The following is a 26,132-nucleotide window of genomic DNA, read 5'->3' on the forward strand; positions in this document are numbered from 1 at the left end:
GCTTTTTAAGTTATATTTTACATCTTATTGTTAATATTTTCATCTGTAAATGTTGTGCTCCTATATGAAAATTAAGTGCCATATACTAATTTTCCATAAAGTATGTGTTTCTCTTTGATGGTCTTCAGCCTGACTTCTGAAGTCACTTCTTTACAGCTAAATGCTGTTGATATTTGATTTTGGTGGAGTTATTTCTGATCAGTGTCATCATTCTAGCACTTTATGTATTTTCCCAGCCTAGAGATCTGTCAGTTTCCTTTTCTTTACTACTAAGAAATGAAAATTGAATAAGGTTTTGTGACTATATACAAAGGAAAACAAAAATTAAAAAGATGTCCCTCATAATTCACTGCTGACAATTCACTTCTGATTTCTTTTGTTTAGGTACTTCCCATCAAGGTGGCTATTCCCATGATGCTGTGGTCCATGCATTGCAGAAATGTGGCATTCGTCATATTGACACAGCAAAAAGATATGGCTGTGAATCTCTCCTCCAAAAGGCCATCAAAGAGAGTGGTGTGAAGCGAGAGGACCTCTGGATAACTACCAAACTGTGGCATAGTGATTATGGCTATGAGAACACCACCAAAGCCTGCTTGGAGTCATGTGAAAGACTTGGTGTTGACTATCTTGGTATGAATCTTTACATATAGCTCATTTATTGCACCTTCCATGTGAGTGTTTGCAAAGATGAATGAATTCCTGAAAAAAATTGGTGTAGTACAGATAGATCACAGAAACTAAATTCTGTCTTTATTTACAAATTTGCAGATTTCTTCTTCTGTTTGCTCTCTATGAAGTTCACATGCATATAATTGGGAGCACAGATTTTTTTCCTTGTTGCAAATGTTTTAAAACAGATCAGGATACGTTTTGTAAAGGTACGTTTAATTGTTAAATTGATTTGAGAAATCACTACATGAGTTTTATATATTTTACTAAAAACACCCAAAACCTATGAAACAAGGATTAATAAATTTTACAATAATTTATTGGTAACAGAGTGACAAAAATGCCTAATTTCTTCTGTGGTCTCTCAATTTGGAGGAATGGGTGTCCTTTCTGAAACTTATTTTGTATATCTATTAACCTTTTAAAATTCTGAATAATTGCCTTTGGTTTGGTCTATCTGATGCAAAATGCTTTGGGGGGAAATGTTAGTAGTGTCTACAAGACTTTAGAAAGCTGAATCTAACACTGAATTAGACTTATGCGCTTTTAAACTTACCCTGATCGTAAACTTCTTGTAGTCAAAGATGTGATATTGGTGCTCCCTCATTAGACAGGCAAAGAGCTGCAATAACGATGCCAATTAATTCTTTGCAACAGGTGGTAGGAGAGGAGGTACCAGATAAAAATAAATATGGTATTTATTTCAAACACTTTTGCTGCTGCTTCTCTAGCTGGAGCAATGAAAAGAAAGTAGAGGTAGAGAAAGTTGAATTTAAAGTAATAATCTAGAATAAGGACACTGGTGGAGACAGTGTTTATGCTGATAATCAAGGAATAATTGACCTAACCATCAGACAGTCAGTGTCCTGAAAACCTTCATTTTGCTTTTTTCCCCCTGTTACCAATAAATAAACTTTAATGAGGAACTGAACAGCTTTTGTGAAGTACAGATTTCACAGAATTCACGGCATATAGTATGAGTGGCAGCTGTGTGCTGTATTCCCTGGCTATTTTGCTTGGGTACTGTGCAAGATGAAGGGGGAAAAAAAGCCCTATATCTGTCAAAGACAGATATTTGTATGCACATCTTTGACTCCATTCTTTCTGGAAATGTATCCCTTAACTTCCTGCACAGGTACAGAGTGATGCAAAATTAATAAAATCTCTTCTTGTCTGTCCCATGCAAGTACAGGTCACTGCAAGGAGACTTTCATAAACAAGGTTTCAAGCCTGACTTTCTCCTCTAAATTAGGAAATAACATGTTTCCTCCTCTCTGCTTTCTGCTTGTTATGTCTTTTGTATGCTTTCTTTTTAATTCTGCTTGCTATGACACTGGTGCTGAAAGTCGATGAGAGGAAAACTTCACTCACTTCCAGGAAGTAATTTTCAGTAATTCCTTTTAGTACTGTAATTTGCTTTTATTTTCTCAGGTAGTAGACTGATTAAAGTAGGTGCTCACACAAATACTCAATTTACACATTGCTGCTAAGCAGAAATATGTGAAACAAGGAAAAAAAAGTATCTGAGAGCAAGAAATGCACAAATACTGTCACCATGTGAGTGAATCCTTGGACTGGCATAAACAGAACTTCAGTTTCTCAGATATGTTCAGCTCTGAGACTTCCTTTGCTCATCTTACTAAGACAAATTAAGGAGTATTGCAACTACCTTCCAATTTGCCTCCATACTAGATTTTTTTCTCTCTTTTTTTTTTTTTTAAACATATCCTCACCCATCCTCCCTCTTTCCTCACCTTTCTTCCACTGATGTGAATATGTCTGAAGAATTTATAAAGCTCTTCCTGAACCAGCACTTAGTCTGACATAGTGACCTAAATCAATGCTGGCTTCAGCTTGCTTCAACTTGATGATTTGTAAACTGTGATGGCTCAGGAAATGCTTCCCATGCAATTCACTGACCTGTCAATGAGGAAGGTGACCCCCAAAAGAAGGATGGGATGGCAAGTGGAGTAACGGTTTTGGCTGCTTGAGTTTATTCTCTGTTGGATCAGCTCCACTTTGTCAAACACAGTATGGTCTGCACTCATGTGAAAGAAATGAGGTTGAGTTCTATGTTTAGTGCTATACATGCTGGTGAAGTAGACCCTTAGAGGAGGTACAATACATGGTGTGTTTCATGGTGTTCATGGAAAGCATCATGTTTTAGGGAGTCTTGTATCTCCTGTCTGAAAGCACTTAGCTGAAAGGTGCTATTGGAAGGATTTTCAAGCAAAAAATGGCAATATCTTGAAATGAACTTTTCAAGTGTTTCAAGAATGCTTAGAATAAGAGCTTCTTGTTGGAAATTGAGGCTTATCACAAGTCTAACAAAAGTAACTGGAATGCAGAAGATTGGTTTGAAAATATGGTTATACGCTTGTAGAACTAAGCTTAGATATCCTAGCTCTGTTTTCATTCATACCTGCATTTTGTGTCCCTTTTCTGCTGGCCAGTCTGTACTATAGAGAGGAAATGAAATCCATAAGAAGAAAAGATCTAGTTAACAAAGCAATTCATGTCTGAGCTTATTTAGGAAAGTAAATGCTTTAGTTCCAAGTATGTGTTAAAGCTGGCAGTTTTTCTGTGAAAGAGGAATGTGAACTAAAGGTACATGAAATGTACCTAAATCAGAATTTCCTGATTTCATTATGTGATATTAACCAAATATGTTTCGCAGCATTTCCATAAAGACACATGATTCATACAGAAAATGGAAAGATCCTAACCTCTGTGATATTAGACCTATATGTTGGAGGGAAAGTTTGTTATTCAGAAGATTGCAAAAAGAAGCTGCTATAGGAGCCCTGACAGCTAAATGTGCAGCTAAGCTCTTTGTTCCAAGGAAGGTCCTGTTGCTTTTCTTGAGGATCCTTATGGGCTACACAGTCCATCCATGCAGGCTGAATTAGAGACTTGGGAAATAATCTAACAGGAATTGATAAATCTGTGCATTAGCAGTATGTAGAATGCCAGCTGTTGAAACAGATGAACTGTTGAAAGCAGTCACAGGTTTTGAAGAGAAAAAGCGTTCCATGTAAAATACTGTTATGAAATCTTTTCGATAAACACTCTTCAGGCAAATGGTATTAGGAGACCAGTGTTCCAGGATTTTTATTTGAATCAGGAGATTATATATCCATGAGAAGCTGGAAATTTGTATTATTTGTGGGCAGTGGTTGTAACAGATATTCTGCTCCTTGCATTTTCTAAATGTGGTCTGCAACTAGCAGCCACAGTAAACCAATATGAAATGGCAGCAAAACTTGCAGGTTTGGCAGTAGTAGAATGCATTCCTTGGGATTTGGATCAAGCCTCCGAAGTAGCTTCTTGAATGTGATTTGTGGGTTACCAAATTCATAAACAATTTTATTTTCCTTTTGACTGTTCAGAGTCTGTCACATTGAGGCAGATCTAACCTATTACAAATCCCCAACTGGAGTTGGACTAAAGTTCTATCAGCAAATTTAGTGTAATGGATGAATCACATGAATTATGATAATACACCCAGTTCAGCTTGTGTATTAAGAACACTGTGGAGGTTGCTTCACATTGATCCTTGTTCCGATAGAATAAAAAAAAAAAGACTGGGCGGGAGAGAAAAATACATCATGTACATACTAAGTGCAGTGCTGATTGAGAAAAGCAGGGAAAATACAATCATTGCATTAAGATAACTGAAAAATATACTTTTAGGTTTGATATGAGCCAGAGCTTGTTCTGCAAAACTAGGTTTGTTTTAGTTAACTTTGACCTTTTTTAAAAATAGTGTATTAAGAATTTGAATAGAATTGCAAACTTTTATTTCTATGATAACATGCTATTGGCTTTTAAATGTGTAAAATGTCCCTGTAGTTTTGAGATAAGAAGAACTGGCTGCTTGTAGGTGCTAAGAAGTAATAAGTCACTTGATTTTGAATGTCTGTGTGAAAGCAGTTCATATGTTAATTTTAGTTTTCCTGCAGCACTGTGTTTTGACATTTGAAGTTCAGGCCTTTGCTTACCCATGGCACCAGGACAGCTTGAGTGTCTGTAAAGGATGCTTTAAAAAGCTGATAAATACAAAATTTGATTGTGAATGTTTGGAGGTGTGGTGGTTTTTTTTTATTTCACAATTGTATCCTGATACTGTGAATCATTGGGGTTTTTTTTGCTTTGAGTTAAGATTATTTAAAAAAAAAATGGTTGGAAGACATCTCAAATTATTGATTAATCTATTGCACTACAAGGCACAACCCCATTGTTCTCAACAGATAAATATGTGGTCTGTTTTTAAAAACCTCCAGTAATAAAGTTACATATTTCTTGATTACTAGAACCTTAAGCTATTTTGATAAATAATTTAAAACTAATTTGTTGCCTCCAACATGAAAATAAGAGTGTTTGTGTTCTTATAATTCCCCAGGAGGTGAAATATTTTAAGCAAAAGAAAATACGTAGGGGTGAAATGTATGTACAAATGAAGATGAAATCCTAGACATTGATTTGTGAGGTGCTTACTGGTTTTATTGGCCTATAGATATTATAGAAAGTTTTCTAACAGATGCAGTAGAAGTAGGCAGATCCTAATCAAAAATGAACTGTGCTTAGTTTTTTTAAATAGAGTGGCAGCTCCATTGTTTATTGCAAGGTACATTGTATTTCTTCCACTTGTAGCTGTGCTGGGGTGGTTTGTGTGTGACTGGCAGAAAGACCATTCTACTCTATCTTTGAGATAAGGTACCTTTTGCCCCACATCTTCATGAACACTTCTTGCAGTCAGAAGGACTGCACTTCGTGATTCAGAAGATGCTTTCTAGCACTAAATGTGTATGTCTCTAACTGTCAAGTAACTTTTATTTCAACAAAAAGCCTAAATTAAATAAATATATGTTGTGGTTTAGGCCTGGTTGGTAACTAAGCACCATGCAGCCACTAGCTCATTTCTCCCCCCCTGCAGCAGGATAGAGAGGAGGATTGGGGGGGGGGGGGGGGGGGGGGAAGGAAAAATTATGAGTTAAGATACTAAAATATTGTTAATATATTTTAAAATAATTGTAATGAAAAGGGATATAAGTAAAGGAGACAGAAATAAAACCAAAGGAAAGAAAAGCAAACAAGTAATGCTCAATGCAATTGCTGACCAATACCCAGCCAGTCCCTGAGCAGTGATCCCCCCTTCCAGCCAGGTCCCCCCAGTTTATATACTGAGCATGGTGTCCTGTGGTATGGAATATGCCTTTGGCTGGTTTGAGTCAGCTGTCCTAGCCATGCTTCCTCCCAGCTTCTTGTGCACCTGCTTGCTGGCAGAGCATGGGAAACTGAAAAATCCTTGACTTAAGATAAGCTCTACTTGGCAACAACTAAAACATCAGTGTGTTATCAACATTATTCCCATACTGAATCCAAAACACAGCACCGTACCAGCTACTAGGGAGAAAATTAACTCTATCCCAGCCAAAACCAGGACAATGTAATAGGATGATATGGACATCACATACCTGATAACATCACCTTTCTAAAATAAAGGACCAACAGCTAATCACATTTGCATTGAACAGGTCTCAGACACTAATACAGGGAGGGCCATGTACTGCATTTTTTAAATATCCAGGGCCAGATAACCTTTCAGTTATCAAATATGTTAAGTCATTCCTCTGAGAGTATTTCAGTTTCTTGGGGTGAGTACAAAGCATCTCTGTATGTGGAAATCCATGATGTAGTTATTTCTGTGAGCATTTGCAAACTGTGATGTCTAACTGAATATTCAGGTTTTCTGAAAAGTAGCATTTGGTGAAATTCTGCTGAAGTTAATGATTAAGTTTTGCTGGTGCTATCTGACATGTTTCTGCACATTTAAGCAGTTCTGACTAGTCTCATTTGGAGAACATAACAAGTAGTAATTAAAGATAAGTAATTCTTCCATTTTTACATGAGGTAGGCATCAGATACCAGTAACTTACAACTACTTGTATATGACATTTGCTTTATCCAAGCAAAAAAGTTTAAATTAAAACATGGCAGTCTCTCTGCAGCAAGTACCACCAATGGCATATATAATTTGGAATCAAAATGAACACTTGATGTTAGCAATTTCTAATGCTAATCCTTGGGATTGCATCTCATATAAATCAGCGCAAATTTTAAGACACTTTATTGGCAACAGAATTAGAGTAGTCCTGAGTTGAACATAACCTTACCAAATGCTTTAATCAGTACTCCAATATTAACTTTCACTTAAATGTCACAGAAATTGGTGTGTATTCCAGTACCATATATTCGTATTTATTCTTAATAAATACAACTTATTTTTTCAGAGCAATTAGAGAAGAAGTAATTATTCGCAGATCAGTGATGAACAAGACTGCATGTGTGGGGTTTTTTTTGTTGTTTTTTTTTTACTCTTTTCTAAATTGGGAATGGATTATATGTATATAAGGGCAAAGAATGAGCAACTTCCTCTTTAAATATGACATAAATCCATATGCTGCAAATCATTATATATGAGTGATATTTGCTTGTCTGAGCAATTGTGTTTAAAAGTCTAATGGGTTATTGCTATCAGAAAGTGCAAATTTAGTTCATGATTTTTGTGATATACCCAAAATAATTTTTTCTCAATACATCTGTAATGTATTTTACTGTACAAAATTCTGTACTGTTCTAATTAGATTCTCAGTCTAAGCAAAATACTCTTTAACAGTGTTGCAGTGATGTACCCACTGGTGTGTTATAGTGAATTTCATGTTACCTTTTCCTCCTAAATCGAGGCTGAATTAGCATTTATAGAGGTGGAAAGCAAATATACCAGGCCAGTGGTACAGTAATCATTAGTGCAGTCTTTAAATGTGAATACAAAAAAAAAATGTCAAGAGGATCTGTATTTTCAAAGAGGTGCTGTAAATAATGGTGTAATGCATTCAAAGAACAAAAAACTCTGCTCGTTGCAAACGAGTCTGTTGTTTTTCTTTATATATGAACTGCCAAAAAAGGAATACTATAACGCACAAAGACAATGAGGCACATCTCAGTCATGCATTTATTTCCTTTTCCTGTTTTGTGTCAGACTAATGTATGTGGCAAAGACCAACACCTCTTTGACTGGGATGTCTAGTTACCTGTTTAATCTGCAGTTAGAATTTAAATAAAAATGTAATTGTTTTCAAAGTATCTCCTAAGTTTCTTCTTCAGAATGTCTAGCAGTGTCTATGAACTTAAAGGATTCATAGATCCTATCATTTTTGCAATTTAGGTAATCTGATTTGGAACTTTTAGTCCAATATATGTAAATTTCTCACTTTTATGTTGGAAATGAAGTTCAACAAGGCCAAATGCAGGGTCCTGCACATGGGTCGGGGCAATCCCATGCACAGATATAGGCTGGGTGATGAGTAGATTGAGAGCAGCCCTGCAGAGAAGGACTTGGGGGTACTAGTGGATGGAAAGCTGACTATGAGTCAACAATGTGCACTCACAGCCCAGAAAGCCAACTGCATCCTGGGCTGCATCAAGAGAAGTGTGGCCAGCAGGTTGAGGGAGGGAATTCTCCCCTTCTGCTCTGCTTTCATGAGACCCCACCAGGAGTCCTGTGTCCAGCTCTGGGGCCCCCAACATAAGGACATGAACCTGTTGGAGTGGGTCCAGAGGAGGCCACAAAGATGATCAGGGGACTGGAGCACCTCCCTTATGAGGACAGGCTGAGAGAGTTGGGGTTGTTCAGCCTGGAGAAGAGAAGGCTCTGGGGAGAGCTTATAGCAGCCTTCCTGCTTAAAGGGGGCTACAGGAAAGCTGGGGAGGGGCTCTTTATCAGGGAGTGTAGGGATAGGATGAGGGGTAATGGCTTTAAACTGAAAGAGGGGAGATTTAGATTAGATCTAAGGAAGAAATTCTTTCCTGTGAGGGTGGTGAGACACTGGAACTGATGTCCAGAGAAGCTGTGGCTGCCCCCTCCCTGGCAGTGTTCAAGGCCAGGTTGGACGGGGCTTTGAGCAACCTGGTCTAGTGGAAGTTGTCCCTGCCCATGGCAGGGGGGTTGGAACTAGATGATCTTTAAGGTCCTTTCCAACCCAAACTATTCTATGATTCCTTTTTCAGTAGATGAATAGTCTTTTCTTGTATGGAGACAACACCAAAAAAATGCTTTCCTGAGACAGCTAGTTTCAAAACCTGCTTGGATAACTTAATCAGCAGTAAATCTTAATTGTGTTTGAAATTGTGCTAACATTTCATAAAATGCAGTAAAGCATAATTTTGTTCCCTTAAAATAACATTTTTTCAAAATGTTAAAAAAAATCACAAATGCTGCTACAAAATTTTAGCAAAAAAAAACCTACATGAAAGAACATACTGTAATTTCCAACAGAAATTCATAAATGGAAGTATTCTTTAGAAAGGAAAAAACAGTCACACTGCTGAGGTTGTATAAAATATCTGTAGAACTGCCAGACATATTTATCTTCCATAAACTCAAAGATTTGTAGCACTTCAGTAGTAGTTCAGTCTTAATTTCAGTGACCAAATCCCTTTGATTTAAATGGGAATTGTTATGTGTTGAAAGTTTATTAAGTACATATGTGACCATGAAATTCTGATTACAGTGACCGAAACATGTGCCACGTGCAACTTCTGCTACCTTTAGTTGTTACTGAGATGTTGTCAATTTAGTTTATTAAAACTAAATGCATGTATAGAGTAATAATCATGGAGTAGTAATTGTAACTATTTTGATGATGATATGTTAGAGGCCATTATGGAGGGAAATGCCGTTTCACATAGTCTGATGTATATATATTTTTGGACACTTTAATGAGTAGTCTGGTTCTCTTTCTTTTTTAGATCTTTATTTAATACACTGGCCTGATGCACATATTCTGGGTAAAAGCAATCGAGAAGTCCGAGCTGAAACCTGGAGAGCAATGGAGGAGCTCTACGAGAAAGGTGATATAATCATGAAGACCTATATCTTGGCAGAAGGAATTACAGTGAATTTTGGGATTTGGGAGTTCATAGTGAGAGATGTTCAAAAACTTAATTTGAACTGGATGCTCATATTTCAGTGAGATTTGGGTGTGTGAATTATGTGAATCTCTCTGAAGGTTTCAGAATTAGCATTTTGGTAAATTAAATAAGAGATCTTTGTGTTGCTTGTAAAGACTACATTGCCAAATTCTGCCCGTGAGATTAATGGTGGTGTGCATACTTTCTTGAGGAAATCTACAGATACATTGAAATCTATATGCCACCATAGAACATCTTTGTAGTAGCCTTCTCTGTTTTAAGTATAAATCATATTAAGTTTTACTTCCTTTAGATTTTTTTTAATTGTATGATGCCATTTTCCAATTTATCATATATTGTGGTACTTTATAGATCCATTTGTGTGTTAGACGATGTCAACAAAACAGCTAGACAAGGAACAAATACTCAACTGCAGACTCTTTGGTACTAGCTTTTGAAAAAAAAAATTCAAAAAAGGGACCTATTCTCTCAACATCTGATAACTGTCAATTTGATTTTTGGTGCACTGCAAACTTCAGTTTACATTCATGGCAATAGGAAGAGTAGACTGCCCCAATCAAAATTTATCATGTAGATTTAAGAGAAGGATTTTGCTCCTGAAGTATGCAGTATTATTTAAAATAGTGTCGTAAGAGATGATCCTGTCATGCAGTTTACAGCTTCAGAGAAGTTCCATGGACAGGGAGAAGACTTCTAGATTAAGTAGTCTATCCACTAAACCAGAGTTACTGAAATAGTGATTGTAGCAGGAGTGTCGTACAAAGGCAATTACAGGCTTTGTGCCACTACCAGTTTTATCAGAGCAATAAACAAACCTGTTCTCTTACACTTCAACCTTTCAGTTACTTTTGGTCTCACTCTGGAAACACAGAAGTAAATTATCTTTGATACATCTTTTGTTGTTGCTTTTTATATTAAGCATAAGGGAAGTTGCAAAAAGTGCTTTCTGCCACGTAAGGGATTACAACATTCAGTACACTGACCTAATATTTCAAAGCAACAATGATGTTTAAGAGGGATTATCTGACAAAGTACTTCATCTTTCAGTTGAGAAGTTTTTTTCTGATGAGTATTTACATTAGTGCATGTCGTTTCTGCCTAGATATGCCATCCTAATTTGGTGCAAACAGACTGTATTTTCACTTTCTATTATTATTCCTATCCTATTGGCTTTATTCTGTTTTTGCATGTGTTTTTGTGATCTTTCCTGTGTTACACAACTCTTTGTCTCTATATAATCTTCCTAATGGGAAAGACTATGAGCTATTCAGTGGTCTTCCAGTAAGACACTGGAAATATTATTGCTGGCCTCATAGGCAGAGGAAAAATTGCTGTTATTTTTTGTTCCTATGTTTCATATCTCTTTACAGACGTCCCATGTTATATTTATTTTTTCTGTAATTGTATTTCTTCAATAGTTTTGTCAATTTGCATGTTGCTACCCTCAGTCTTTTTCTGAATTTAAGCATTCTCTAGACTCATGATTCATTTAGCTGAGCGTAACTTTCCCAGCTCTGGTTGTCTAAATTACCTCACTTAGATCATCTACAGGGGAAGAAAAATTTATTAGTCTGGTTGAATCAAGTACCTTAGAACATTAACTCCACATTTTTGCTTTAGAGGATGCACATTCTGGATGTCCTGACCATAAGTATGTGTTACTGAAATGACACGCAGATGTGAACCACTCTGGAGATGGAAATGCAATGATTCCTGAGGAAAATGTTAAATAATTTGTTTGCATGGTTAACCACTAGACTTTCCACTGAAGATTAAACACTTGCTGCCTATCTTTATGTGACTTGCTATGTGTTATGTGAGCAACATGTTAGCCTTGGTATGAATTGAAGATAGGATTTGGTCAGAATCCTTACTTGGGGAAAAAAAATCATCTTCATTTACTGGGGAAAAAATTATAAGTTTCATACTAAACAAGTGACTTTGTCTTCTCTGAACTTCACGTTGGTTCAGGTAGTCATTGATTCCTGTTTGCAATCCTGTTACTTTTTTTTTTTTTTTAGGAAATGTTTATTCTGGAAAAAAACTTAGTAGAAACTAAAAGCTTCACGCTTAAGGATTGACCATTTAAATGAATAATATGCTTCTGCAGTCAATTCACAAAGGAAATATTGAAATTATTCAACCTGATAATGGGTTTAGCAACTAGCTGTGTCCACTCTGAAGAGTGTCTGAAAGCACAGTGACAATAAACACTGTTCTCTGCAGAAAAAGAATGGCTTCTGTTATGGGACATAGTGCATATCTATCTGTAAGAGACTTATGAGATGGTTAAAAGATCTCAATGTTTTCTTTAATCACTTCTCTGTATGCACAGATCATTTGAGTGCAGATATTTGAAAACCTCATTCTTTCAACTTCAATTTAAATCCAGTTTAATATTTATTCTGCAAAATTCCACTTACCTGGGACAAGCAAAATTTTAAAATAATGTAAATTATTAATAGTCTTTTTTAATTGTTATTATTGATTGCCCTAGAAGGAGGGTAAATAAACTGTTAGTATCTGAGACTGTAAAAGTCTTTAATGCAGGTTTTTTTAAGTTTTAGATTGATCACACTGGTCAGAAGTCAACACAAGCAAAATCCCAACTGCATCTACATTCATAGCTTTGAGATAATTTTTTTTAGGTCCTGTCTACAAAGATAGATTCAACCAGGTTCATATGAGAGCCAGCACATAGCAGCTGAGACACAGGACTGCAGTAGCACAACTTGCAGGGCTTCTGGCCTGAAGTATCTTCTCACTCAGCTAACTGAGGAGAAACCAGAGGTTCTGGGTCTGTGCCTCTGTCCAGGTCAGCACACACTAATTTATAAGACTCTTCCCCCAGATAATAAAAACTCTGTTGTGACAGGATAAAAAAAACCCCTGTTTGTCAAAATTATTAAAATAAATATTTCAGGGAACAGGAAACTTACATAAAAAGTTAAACAAAACTCAGATTATAATGAGTACAATTTTAGTAGACTCCTAAGTAGCTCTGCCTGTAGAAGAAATAGGAAATTTATTGTTATTTGAACACAGCATGTGCCAGTGAAATTGGTGTGTAAACTGGTAGATGTGCATTCATTGAGATGTGTGGGCATCCTTAAGTTTACTCTTTATTAATGCTTGACTGCTTAGTAGTACTTCCTACATATACTCTTAATGAAGGCTTGGAGTTGAGCTGTAACATCAGAATATTCTTATAAATAGAAAATAATAGATTCAGGTGACAAGAGAGATCCTTTGCTATCACTGAAAAATCCCCACTGTGGCTTACCACTATGCTGTTTTTGTATTTCATCAAAAAGAATTTGAGGTTAATGTTTTTCAAAAGAATCTTTTTTCCTGATACAATTTGAACTAGAAACATGAACAACTTAAAATGAGAATCTGAATAGTATTTGTTAGAGATCTGGTTACCCTCTCCAGTTGATTACTTCTACCATACTGAAGTTTTGGACTGCATTCCTTGGATCCAATGTGCTTTATATCTTTGGAAACTAAACAGAATCGGGTTATTGCCCCAAGCCTGAGGTCTCAGGAACACACTTGAAAGAAGGTTTCACATTTTAGCACTCTCATCCATGTGCTTGAATCCACTGTTCAACTGCATAATGCAACTGAGCAACTATCTCAAGATCTCACTTCAGGTTAAAAACAATTTCCCAGAATCCTGGACATTTTTCTTGAGATTTTTCATGAGGGAGACCATGACAGATATAAGAACATGCCCAAAACCACTTGTAGAGATTCTAAAGCCACTGTTGGCCTTTACTGTAACAGTATGACATAATACATTTATTTTCTATGTGAAAATAACACAAACCGAAAGTTTTACCCACTTCAGGTGTTTTAATCCCTCTGGCTTGTGACTGGAATATGGTCCTGGATCTTTCTGGTTTGCCCTTGAGCTATGGAATCTTTGGCTAAACATGCTCATCTTTTATTTTCTCCTGACTAAATCTTCCAGTATGTTTCTTGGAGTCCACTAGAAGTCCTATGACCATCTTTACCTCTTTAACCTGAAATTTGTGTATTTTTACCCTCTATCCTCTTTTCCCTACAAATAAGGCAAAGTTATACTTTTAGTTTGCTTTTTTAGTATTCCTGTTGCATAGCCAGAGCTCAGTCATTAAACTTGTTGGTTTTCCCTTAATATCTTTCCAGGTAAAAATGTCATACGGTCCTGGTCAACAAAGGTAGATACATATTTACAGTGATATACAAACCTATAGCAATTGTATCATCCCATAACATGAACCAAACCTTACAAATTGTATGTACATTTCCCCAAATTGTACAGAAAGTGTATTAGAACACTTATTTGTCATATTAATTAATTATAACACTGTTTGATTCACAAGACATTCACATGCTGGTTAAGAAAGGATTTGGTGCAGAGACTTCTATCTTGTCTTACAGTCTGTTGTCATCCATAAGTCTTCAGACTCTAGGATTTGCATACATTTAGGCCTGACCTTGCTTCCAGAGGGAATTGTGCCATCTCTTATGGTAGCTGACTACCAGGACAAGGTGCAGAATTCTGCACTTTGTCCTGGTAGTCAGCCCAAGTGATCAGAAGGTTTTCTAATGGAAAAGCTCCTGAGGAACTGCAGCAATTTCCACTGATCAGTCATTGTAGCTTCTTTATGTTGAGAATTAGGAACCATTGAATGGGGGAGGATAATTATTTTCTTTACTGTTTTTAGCATTGTCCAGTATAGGATAAAGGCACTATCTGCACTAAAAACTCCCATTTGAAAATGCTGGGTGACTTCTGATAGACAAACCTGATAATTCTCTATTCATAGTAGGAAAGATGTTATTAAATTGATTTCTACTAGCCAAGGACAATGTTACAGTTTCAAGAATTAGTTACTTTAAATGCTGTTATGTCTGAGAATGTAGCATTTTTTTCTTTTTTGTTAACCTTCTGTGACTTGTTAAGCTGCTGCAGTTTGATTGGAGCTGTTTCACAGGAGCAGGGCGCCAGGTGACTGCATTGCTGTATATGCATCTGTCTTAAGGTCTCAATCAGAGAGTAAAGAGGTTTCTATCTGTACGGCAGTGCTGAGAGGCAGAGAATTCTAGACATCTGTCTTTGTTCAGCATCCTGAATGCATGTTTTCCTTTAAAGAGTTATGGGATAAACAGTGCTGAGGGAAAAGGGAGAAAAAAATACTTAATTTTGGTCAGTGAGACATTTGTGTATAATAACTGGTTCTTTCTGTTGTAACAGCTGAAACCAACTAGGATTCTTGTAATATCAAGGCTATGGTTTGAATTTTTATGGTTTCATACATTGTCATTTTGTGGAATTATCCTCTCCAGTACCTCAAGACAGAGGACAGACAGCCTACAGAACCCATTCCAAGATACATACATTGAGTCAAGTATTCCCTTGACAGCTGCAACATTCTTGTATAGGCATTTGTCTGCTGGCAGATGAAAGCAGTGTGGCAAGCTGCTTTGACATCATGAATAGTCATTATATATGCTCACTGGTAATTGGTCTGTTCCTAGCAAAATGACCCTTTCCATATGCAGTGTCTTTAATGACCTTGATTTTGTCATTGTGGCTAGCCCATCATCTCGGCAAGCTTTTCATACACACATGCACATGATTACTTGTCCCTCTGTCGAAAAATGCTGGGAAGAATGAGGGCTTCCATCCAGATTTTGCCTGAAGTTGGCAAGAGTAGTAACGTGGTGGTTATTCTGGCTTTAGATCCCACTGGGACTCTATGCCAGTTTACTAAGAGTAAAGTTTTTTGCTTATCTTTTTAGTGTAAACAGCACAGCTTATGCTTACATGAAATATTCATACTTGCATCAGAAATTCCTTAATGTGTTATCATATGATTTTGTTAAACATAGAGAAATGGTCTTCAAAATAAATAGAATTGTTCCATTAATATGTTGGTTTAATAGTCCTTGTGTATGATTTGAAAAGAGTCCCATAAAGTAACAGAAATAGTTTAGCCCAATAATTGAAGCTCTGTCACTATGTTCTTGGAAAAAAAGTTATGTTTTGCCTAATTTCAAATGAGAGAAGAAATCTAATCAACCTTAACAATATTCTTGTCTTTTTCATCTTTGGGCAGAGACCAGTTCAATCATCATCTTTTCTTCCTCCATTTTCTATCAGTTCTTAAAAGTATGAGTGAGGATTCAGTAAACTGAATACAGATTTTTGTGTAGGTGGCACAAATTTCTAGTACATCCTTTCCTAGGTGACTGAAAAATTACTTTAAATCTATGCTTATATTGTCAAATGATGAACAGCTGACAATTCAAACATTTGTGTTACAGCTCCAGCAAATGTTTGTCTTGTGTTTATGTTGGTAGAAGTCATATGTGAATGTGCATGTGTAAGTTGCACTAAAGTTTTAATAAGTAAAAGCAAGTAACTGATTTTCTTAGCAACACCTCTTTTTCACAATATCTGTAGTATTCTCTCTGTACAAATGAAGATGTCTCATGGGCTTGTTATTATCAGAAATGCAGTTCAGAGGTGTGTTTCCATAGATTGAAGGTGGTTGCAGTTGGTGAGGATGTTGGTTGCACCACACCCTGTTGATCAGATAAGACAGCAATTAAAGACGTATGCAAAAAAAAAAATTACTATATATATTTATGCTAAAGTTCATAAAGAAGTCTTCATAATGTGCAGTATCTTATTTAAGAATAAGAAATTGTAATAGAATAAGTCATTTTGGTGCAGATGTAAAAGTGGGAACAAATCTAAATGCATGAATGTCTATCCTCATTTGTTATGTTTTGTTCTCTTTTTTGCATTTTTTTTTAAAATTTTAAGGACTTCATGGGTAATTCTAAGTGTAAAACTAAGCCCTCAGACTACTTTGTTTCGTGATTTATTGCAGTGTATGGTTTGTGCTTTTTCTACTAGCAAGTGAATCTTTTTTTGTTAAAATCTTTTTACTTAGCTTACTTAAAGCAAATGTACACATTTTTGGGCCCACACAAGTGCATAGAGGTCCCAGTGTGAACACAAGAACTCTGGGGAAGAAGGTAATGCTGAAATACATTTCAAAGGAAAGTTCTTGTCTGAAATAACTTTTCATCTCAATAAATACTGTACATGATTTGGGAAAAAGGTATCATGTATCTGTTTTGCATATGTTGAATTTAAGCTTCTTAGCTTGAGTCTTAGTTTCTTAGCTATTGTAAATCAGTATTGCTTTACGGACATCAGTCAGGTTGCTCTTATTCATACCAGTTGGGAATCATTATCCCCTCTGATATGGAAATCCAAAAAGTATCTCAGTTCAGGAAACTGTGCCATCATAGTTACAGGGGGGGCAAACTAGAATTTAACTATGTGCTCTCCATAATACTTTCAAAGTGCTAGTTTTAAGGGTGTGTATTCTAATTGCCTTTAAGCACTTAGCTGAGTTGCTGATAATTTTGACCACATTTTCACAACATAGCATGTGATGGCAATATTGACTTAAGGTATAATAGGATTGATTCTGTACCATGTTGCTTTTGCAGTTTTGATTGCCCAGCTGTTTGTGAGCAGCTGCAGAATGTTCTAGATATAAAAATGTATTTTCAGCTGTTTTATAAACCTGTGTTCTGTTCACAGTATGATTCTACATGCTTAAAACTGCCGTAAGAGAAAGGAGAATCTCTAAGAGTTATGCGGAAACTGATTCAGTTCTGAAAACAACCAGACAAACAGCCTTTTGGGTGGATTTTTTTAAATGTGATTTGGTCTATAATGTCAACTCAAGGAAAAAAAAAATGTCAGCGTAACTAAGAGAGTGCTTCATTGAGTGAGCAGCCAGGGTCAAAGAGACAGAATACATACATTAAGCTAGTATTGCTGCATTACGCTATTTAGCCATTAAATAGTTGTGTAAACTGAATGGTTATAATGAGTTTTCGGTCACAGAAGTTGGCAATTTGACTTATACTCATGCCTCCTATCTCCTGTTGTTCTCACAGTTTATCATGGTTCACAGGTGATCTGTAGCAGGAGCCATGATCTGTAGTAGCAGGAAAGTCATTTTAAGGCAGATAAGCACCTATACTGTGGTAATGAATAGGATAAAAAGAAATCCTTTGGGGGCGGAAGCATGATTTTTGTGTTTTCAGTTTTGTTACAGTCTTCCTGTATGTCTTAGGCAGGACACTTAGCCTTTTGGTGTCAATGTGGTTTAGTCTGTGAAATGGGAACAAGTGTTATTTCATAGATTTAGAACTTAATTCCTTATTGGTTCTTTCTAAGAGTCATCTGCTTTATTTATCAAGGCTTTGGCTTGCAGTCTGCATGTGGGGCACACTCGGCCCATAGCTCTGATTTAGCAAGCTGTACTGAAATTAAATCTTGTATGGTTTCTCTGAGTAATACCATTTACCCACAGAGAAGTTCTTAGCGTGCGTATCGGAGAGCATGTAGACCTTTTCAACCTGTGTAACCTCCTTTAATAAAGATACAGTTACTGCAGTTGACCTCTTGTGAAAAGTGGATCCGTCTGTGTTTTTATTCTGTGGCCTGAATAGAAGATATAACAAAATGGGCACTGTTCACTGGACGTGGGAATTCTCCCTTGCTCTGACTCATGTAGAGCAGCAGGGAGGGGGAGGAAAATGGGCTCCACAAACCCAGTATCCAGTTTTGTCATTTAAAAAACCTTTTTGATCTGAACTTTGTACATTTAATATTCCAGAGGGTATTTAGAAGTTTGATAAAAGTCCATAGTAGTGCTAGCGAAAGATAAGGCTCACTATTGTAATAAAACAATGTTGTGGTGCCAAGACTGTATGTTTATGCTTTTTTGTTGCAAGGCTAACAGTGCCCATCAAACTTTGTATAATTTGGTATTATACTAAATAAAGGAAAAATTACCCAATCGTTCTCTAGGTTGCCATAAAAAAATACTTTAAGGTTGATACATAACTACATTGCAAACCAGTCCATTAGCATGATATATTGCCTCACAGCAGCTGGGAGTAATCCAGTGTTGTGAAGCTACTGGTGTGGTGGAGGCCAAGATTGTTTTGTGTAGAACAGAAAAGATACTAATCTTTTACCCATTATAATCAACCATTATTTTGCCAATATGTTTTCTAATGTGTCTTGCAGAGTTTCATGATAGTTTTTCAAAGCTGGATCAAAATTTCTGTCCACCATTGTGGTCAGTCAATTTTTAGCATGCATAAAAGAAGCATCATTGCCAAGTTTTCCTTCAAGCCTGTGAAGTCAGAGTCACCAGGAGTAGGACAAAGCCTCAGTAAGCTTTGGGAGAATAATGGGGAATTGCAAACTCTTTGTTTATTGCACCTGACACTTTCTCAAAATGTGCTTCATAGGGGCCAAACCACTCATTTCCTCAAGCAGATAAGGAGGGTGCTTTCTCTCCTTCAGTCAAAGCTCTGTGACTTTGTACATAAGGCAATATAAATGTATATTTTAAAAGTGTACTTCCTAGAGGAATTGCAGCTAGCACGTTGCAAATTTTTACCTCAGAAGACCTGAATTTCAGGACTAGTTAAACTGGTTAAGGTAAAAAGAAGTATAGACTTTAAAACCACCCGCTGTCACAACAGCTAAGACATGAATTACGGCTGGATTGTCTGAAATGGGATTTTTAAGCACACTTAAACAGGTATTAAATTGAAAGTAAATGGGTTTTTTTTTCCCCCTTTTCAAGAGCATTCTAGTGGTTTTGAGACCTGTGGCACAAACTCTGTGGAACCCACCTCTGTTGAAGCTTTGTGAGAGGGGAAATATAAGGAAATGTGCCCACCCCAGTTGCTTCAAGGCAGTGAGTCATGACCCTTTTACACAAGTTTCTCAATATGTAATTTTTTGATTTCTACTGCTGATGTGATCATTTCATGGATCTTGTTTGATATACATAGTCGCAAGTGTTGGTCTGACAGATAAGGCCCAGGAGCTAACCAGACCTTCATTTTCTTATCCATCATTTTCTATTTCTTCATTCTTAGGAAATAATCCAGCCGATGTAAATGTGGAAATAATTCTGAATAATCTCTTGCTTTAAGACAGTCTTTCCCAGATTTGGACAATGCAGAGAAACGGTTAATCTTCCATCAAGCAGATGTAAGCAATGCTCTAGAGTAGAATCCATTGATTGATTGTTGAAATTTAGACTTTATTTTTCAGGAAATTCCAGTGTTTTGAATTCATGTTTCCACCATGCATTGACCATGCATTGAAATAAGATTTTTTTAATACAGTCAGGCTGTGCAATTGTTTTCATATTTATTGTATTTTTAATACAAAAGTCAAAACACTTCATTAGGCTGCAACTAAAAACAAAGTAATGAAGTTGAAACAAAGGGTTCTTACTTTACCAAAACTAAATATGTGGATTTAATGAAAATGAAATGTTTTAGCTGTAACCTCTTTTTTAAAAAAAAAAGTGTTAAGAAATGTTGGTTCCACAAAAACATTGTAATTCTAATTATTGTTTCTCTGTTGTCTGGGAAAACTTTTACTTTCTTGGCAATTTTGAATTTAGCTTTCTCTGTGTGACATCACTGTAAACACAGGAATACCATAATATTGATTTTAGTAGGAGTGACTCAGATGACTTTTAAGACAAAACATAACTGACCTGAAATTTCTTGATGGGAAATCTAACAAAAAACTTCCCAGTGCATGCAATGGGACTATGGAACAGACTTCAAAGTCTCCTATGAGAGGTATGCTAGAAGCAAAACATCTTAAAAGTATACTGAAGGGCGAAAAAAATTGAAGCTTTCTGTGGAAGCGGACGAGTTTAATAAACCCTTTCATCTTTTATGTCTGCGCTTGAGTTTTGTTTTATTTCAGCCTAAAATAAAAGCTTTATTCTTCAAGGGCAATAACAGCATGGTTTTTGTAACTCCTTAGCTTTCAACAATAGAGTATAATATTTTGGTTCCCCATTGTGTTAAAACTGCAGGTGTTTTTCTGACTACTTTGGCATAATGATTTATTAGTGTTGACACTCCAGTGTTGTTTATCAGTAGAAGTCAGAAGCTCAGGTTTTGCTCCTTCTGGCAGATTACATACAAATTATTCAAACTGCTATAGTGCAAGTTATAACCTAATTATATCATACATCTTTAACTTATAATTTCTGTAAGGGAAAGCTGTCTAGCGTTTTAGTTGTTAATGTATTTTTTTTTCTCCTTTTTGTATTCTACAGAAGAAATCACATTAAAAAGTGATTGTATGTGTGCAGGTTTTGCTGCTGTGCATCTTATCTGCTTGTGCTACTAAAATATGTAAAAGCGACACAGCAGTCAAATTGCCTGTATTTATATGGTTAGTGGCTTTTCTAATGTGAAACTGATAGTTTTCAGGGCTTTAACAATCTGTTCATAATAGCAATAAACTGTAACTTCACTTACAGAATTTCATAAAAGACTAGAAAAAATTACTTCTTGGTTTTGTCCAGGTAAATCTAATCTGCAAATTCAAGATACGTTGTAACCTTATAGCTCATATTTTTATATGGCAATTTATAGTCTACTTGCAATTTGGGTTTTTTTATACATAAAACATGCATTTTAGGAATAAGTACTTGGTTAGTACATTTTTCTCCAACTTTTTTGCTAGCTTTTGCCTCAAGTGAAGTTCTTTTTAATGTATTCACGTCTCTCAGTTGCATTAATAAGTACTTTTTATGTGTCTGTATTTCAGCTACAAATCAAGGCAGCTCCACATAGGTCCCTCCTGACCTCAAGAAAGTAGTGATTCCAACTGTGGAATGAGGGCAGTTTCAGTTCAGAAATCATTCCTTTGACATTGAATGGCTGAAATTGCCCAATGACATCTTTTTTTCTGAAAAAATAACAGTATAACTTTTTGCTTAATTACTTTCTTTTTTGCTATAGATACTTATATGCATATATATAGATAAGCACATGCATATGCATTATATAGAACTGGCCAGCACAAATGCTGGGTTAACAACACTGATTGGACTTCAGTTTTCACACACCTTGATACAGACTTTCCATCTGCAGAGTTACAGATTGAAATGCAGATTAAGTCAATCAAAATGAAGTTCACACACTGAAGAAGTGAGTCAAATTCATAGTCCACAGAATCCACAGCCTAAGGAGACCCCTACTAGCCTGGCCGCATTTGGTTTCGTTATTAACTGTGTTTAGCACAGAATAAGGACCAAATTATCAAAGATGAGCCAGGGTTGAGGGGTGGTGGCAGGCCAATACAGGGACTTGTGCTTTATCATATCTGAGGCTTGAAGGAAGACATCTGATTTCAGGACTGTCAGCACTTAATTTATACACATACATGCACACTTAAAAAAATAACCTTTGTATCACCTTTATGCCATTTAACTTGTATTTGCATGTCAACAGGAGCTGAGAAATCTAGCTATGCTTTTAAGCTTCTTGATTCTCGTTAGATACTGCTCACTTAATTGAAGATTTTATGCTGAGTTTTACATAATGTCTTGTAATGATCTAATAGAAATGTAAGCAGTGCTACATAGTTCATTTGGGCTGCATGTCCTTGTGTTGTATTGCTCACACCTTATTAGTCTTCAGCAAATGTGCCACTTTTCTTTAGTTTTGGCAAGCTGCTCAGAACACCATTTCCTCCTTTTCATTCTGGTGGAGTCCAATTGTTCTTTGCTTATACTACATTAGCCTTTCCCAGAATTTAGCTCGGACTTTTTATACACTGGGGAGTTTCCAGTGTGTTTAGATTATAAAATGATTTCCTAGTGTGAATGACGAATGATGCTTTCAGATAATACTGTCAAACTAGATTTTGTACTGGTTTTCTGTTTTTCTTTGCAGTATTTTGCTATACAGAAATGATGCGTACAATCATTTTGTCTCTTGAAAGAGGTGTTTTTCAAGTCCTCCCAAATAGTTAGGATTGCCCTAAAACTTCTTCTTGTTCTGTTTCTTATTAGGTTTGTGTAGATCAATTGGTGTAAGCAACTTTCTCATCAGTCATCTTGAGCAACTAAAGGAAGACTGTGTGATTACTCCACATGTTAATCAGGTGAGTGGATGAAATATATTTAAAGTATCTGGGTTTGGGTTTTTGCTTTGGTTTTTTTGGTTAATAATCTCTTCCCCACCCCTATGCCTGAAAGACTACACCCAAACTAGCCTTAGTCATACAGTTTCTTCTCTTTCATTTCTATATACATATTGAAAACCATTGAGGAAGATGACCTGAAGTGGGGGTGGGGAGGTGGGGGCAAAGTCCTTCATCCTTTCCTTTCCTGAGTTTCTCTCAGGCTACTTGCTCGTGGCCAGTTCTAAGGCACAAACAAATGGTCCACATGCCAGTTTTTGATGATAAACCAACTTAGAAATAAAATTCAAGGTGCACTGAACATTTAGCATCTCCAGAGTGAACAAGGTTTTGGAGAGTCTGTGCTCAAGTACTACATATAATTCTTCTAAGCCACATTGAAAGCCTCAGGTGATTACATACCCATGCAAGGGTGCTGTTTCCCTTGCTCCCCTGCCTTAATTCATATTTGTATTTCAAGATCACATTAAATTCAGTGAACTTCTCATTTAGGAAGGTGCTGTGAGAGCCCTGGCAAAAATTTTTTTGCTGCCCTAGGCAGATAAAAAATGGCCACCTACACATCGGCAGACTGGCCACCTACACATCGGCAGACTTCCAGGACACTGACAACTATTCCCTTGTTGCATTTTTCGGCCCACAGCTGTGCTGGAAGTTCACGCTCCCATTCCTACCACCTCTGACAGTGAAAGTGTGCTTATGCTAACATGGATGAAGTGGAGGCACGTGCTTTTCCCCTCTGTACAGGTGTGAGGATTTCTGGCAGCTGTTTGTGGTTTAATCTCATAAACAGCCATAAAAAGATTGCTCAGAATGTGAATGTCACGACCTAACATCTCTGATTTTTGCTGTCCGCTAGACTAAAGGTTACTAAAGGACAACTATGAGTAATGTTAAATTAACGTAAAACCATATAAAATACTTGAATTAAATTATTCAAACTAAGCCACTGAAATATGTCTTAAGATGGGCAGGTTGATGACTGTTTAAGAATGGGTGAGTTTGCCAAGGTTCCACTGTGAAATTGAATAAGAAATACATATCCTCACAGTCTTACTTAAATTTGGCATAAGTTGTTACTGTCTGTTAAATGAGAATTGCCTTTCAGTGTTCTACTAAATCACTGCAAGGAAAAAAAAAAGAATCTTGGATTTGTTTAGAAATTTCCTCTTTTTTTTGTTTTGTTTTGGTAACATTTTGAAATGTTACCAGTCCTACTGTGTCAGTAATGTTAATGGAGAACTGCAAACTGCTCCACTTTGAACAGTTTTGTTATAGCATTCATTTACACTTTTTAGAGTTACAGGAATCTTATAAACCATAGTTCAGGTTATCCTCAAAAGAGTATTTATTCTGTTTCTTGCTTAGTGTTGGAGAGTTGCTGAGTCTGATGGTGAGATTCCTTAGGCATTATCAAATAACAAATGAATTCTTAAATTTAAATTGGGAATGGAAGTGCTGTACAGAATTCTTATTTCACTGTCCAGAATTTATAATACAAAAGATGTTTGCTATACTTATGTATCAAATAGCATACTCTTTCAATTAACTTATTTCTAAATACAAAACATTTGCAAAGAATCATTGTATACAAAGTCTAAATCTTTAAGAAACAAGTGAAGGAAAATCACTTCCCTCTTAGCTGTGTTAAATATGCATAAAGAATTTAGGGTGTTCTTACAATTCCAAGTTTTTATGATGTTAAAATTGAAAGTTGGGGGGGTTTTTTTGTGAAGAGGAGGAAGTAGGAAGGCAGGAGAAAGGAGGTTCTTTATTAGATTTTTATAGTCTTTGCAAGCCAGGTAGTAACCAGTGCTTCTATTTTACAAACTAAGTTGTAAGTACTGCCTCTCTTCTTGGTTCCTGGAAAAAAAAAAATACCATCGTGGCTTTTAAAGAAGTAGGAAAGGCCTGTCTTTTCAAGAATATGGTATTGTTAAGGTATTTAGTAGTAAGCAAGCACCTTTTAAAATTACAGTCTACCATTAAAAATATTGTTAAACACTGTGTAAAATGATGATAAATATTTTATTCTAGCATCATGTAGAATGAAACCTACAACCTAGAAGTTACAGGTTTGTATTCAAGAGTTTGTGATTGACTTGGCAGTAGTAAGTTTGGATTTATGCTTAAGTCTTTGAAGGCTCTTATGTCTGTCACTCATTAAGGGCAAAAAAATTACATTTTATAAGAATTTAATTAATATATGTTTCATTTAATAAAGTGTTCCATTGAACCCAAATATAAACAGTTCCTCTCTGAATTTCATGTAGGAATGCTCATCAATATTTTTTCTACTTTTATAGAAGTACAAATTACTGTGTAATGGCCTCAGAGAGATTTAGTAATATTGTGAATATGTTAATATATTAAGCTCTATTGTGTAGATTTGTACAAGGTAGAAACGTACTTTAGTATTTTGAGGCATTAACACCTTTGTACATAAACTCACCTAAACTGTTACTCTATAGAGAAAACATTTCTAGGCTTATATTACAGTTTTATAAAGAGAAATAATTGTAAGACTGTGCATTCCCATTGAGAAACTGACTGAAGTCCAAGATGCAGGGAAACTTTACCAGGTGAAAAGAACCCACAGCAGGTTGGAAAGGGTAAAGCTTTTGTATACTATCATCCAAGGTATGACTCTCTAGGTCTGTGTGTCAGAATTGTTATTAGGCTCAACTTTTTCCCATTGTGCTATGACTGTCGTAAAAAAGCAGCACTTACTTGAGTTCCCCTGTGGCTGACCAAGTAGCAGCTGTGAAGAGTTCTGTAATGTGAACTACAAACTGTTTTATTAAACAAATGCCAGTTTGTACAAACAAATCATTTGGGGTGGGGTGCCAGAAAAGATCAAGATCTTCCTCAACCACCATATGATGGACAGCCCTTGCCAGAGAAAAGTTTGGTGACTAAAATAGCAAGGGTGGGGCAAGCCAGGAAGTAGGAAATATTTTGAGGGGAAGCACATGCTGGCCACTCACCCTATGCTTTTCCTAGTTCAGGATGCTAGTCCCTTGCATTCAGATGCTGCTAGAACCTTCCAGAGTTTTCACATGAAAAATAAATTCAAAAGTGCTTATTTTATGCATTTGATTATTTTAGCAATATATGTAAGAAGAAAAATACCAGCTGCTACCAACACACAGCTGCATGTGCCAACATTCAGTTCACAAAATTTGGGAGTCTCTTGATTCAGCAAAAGGCAGAAAGTATAATCTTCCCAGGTGGGAAGTAGTTGTTGCTGTGCATTCTGCTTGTGAAGCGGGCAAGTGACATCTGAGCATGCTGTTCTTGCTTTAAAAATTTCTGGAGTAACCTGGAACTGCGCTGCCTAGAAATCTTGTTAGACGAGCAGGTAAATTCTGCTTGCAGTTATATTACTAGTAAATGC

At 36.3% G+C, this 26,132-nt stretch overlaps 1 protein-coding gene across 1 annotated transcript in view; it reads left to right on the plus strand.

Annotated features, from left to right (window-relative positions):
- LOC141946591 (putative oxidoreductase ZK1290.5) overlaps positions 1–26,132 on the plus strand; it is a 51,962-nt gene that overhangs the window by 15,518 nt on the left and 10,312 nt on the right. The window contains exons 2-4 of the mRNA XM_074876648.1: positions 385–633; positions 9,484–9,585; positions 22,605–22,696. Coding sequence (XP_074732749.1) covers positions 385–633; positions 9,484–9,585; positions 22,605–22,696 — 443 coding nt within the window. The remainder of the gene's footprint in view (positions 1–384; positions 634–9,483; positions 9,586–22,604; positions 22,697–26,132) is intronic.

Source organism: Strix uralensis, chromosome 8 (assembly GCF_047716275.1).
Source record: "Strix uralensis isolate ZFMK-TIS-50842 chromosome 8, bStrUra1, whole genome shotgun sequence".
Lineage (NCBI taxonomy): Eukaryota > Metazoa > Chordata > Aves > Strigiformes > Strigidae > Strix > Strix uralensis.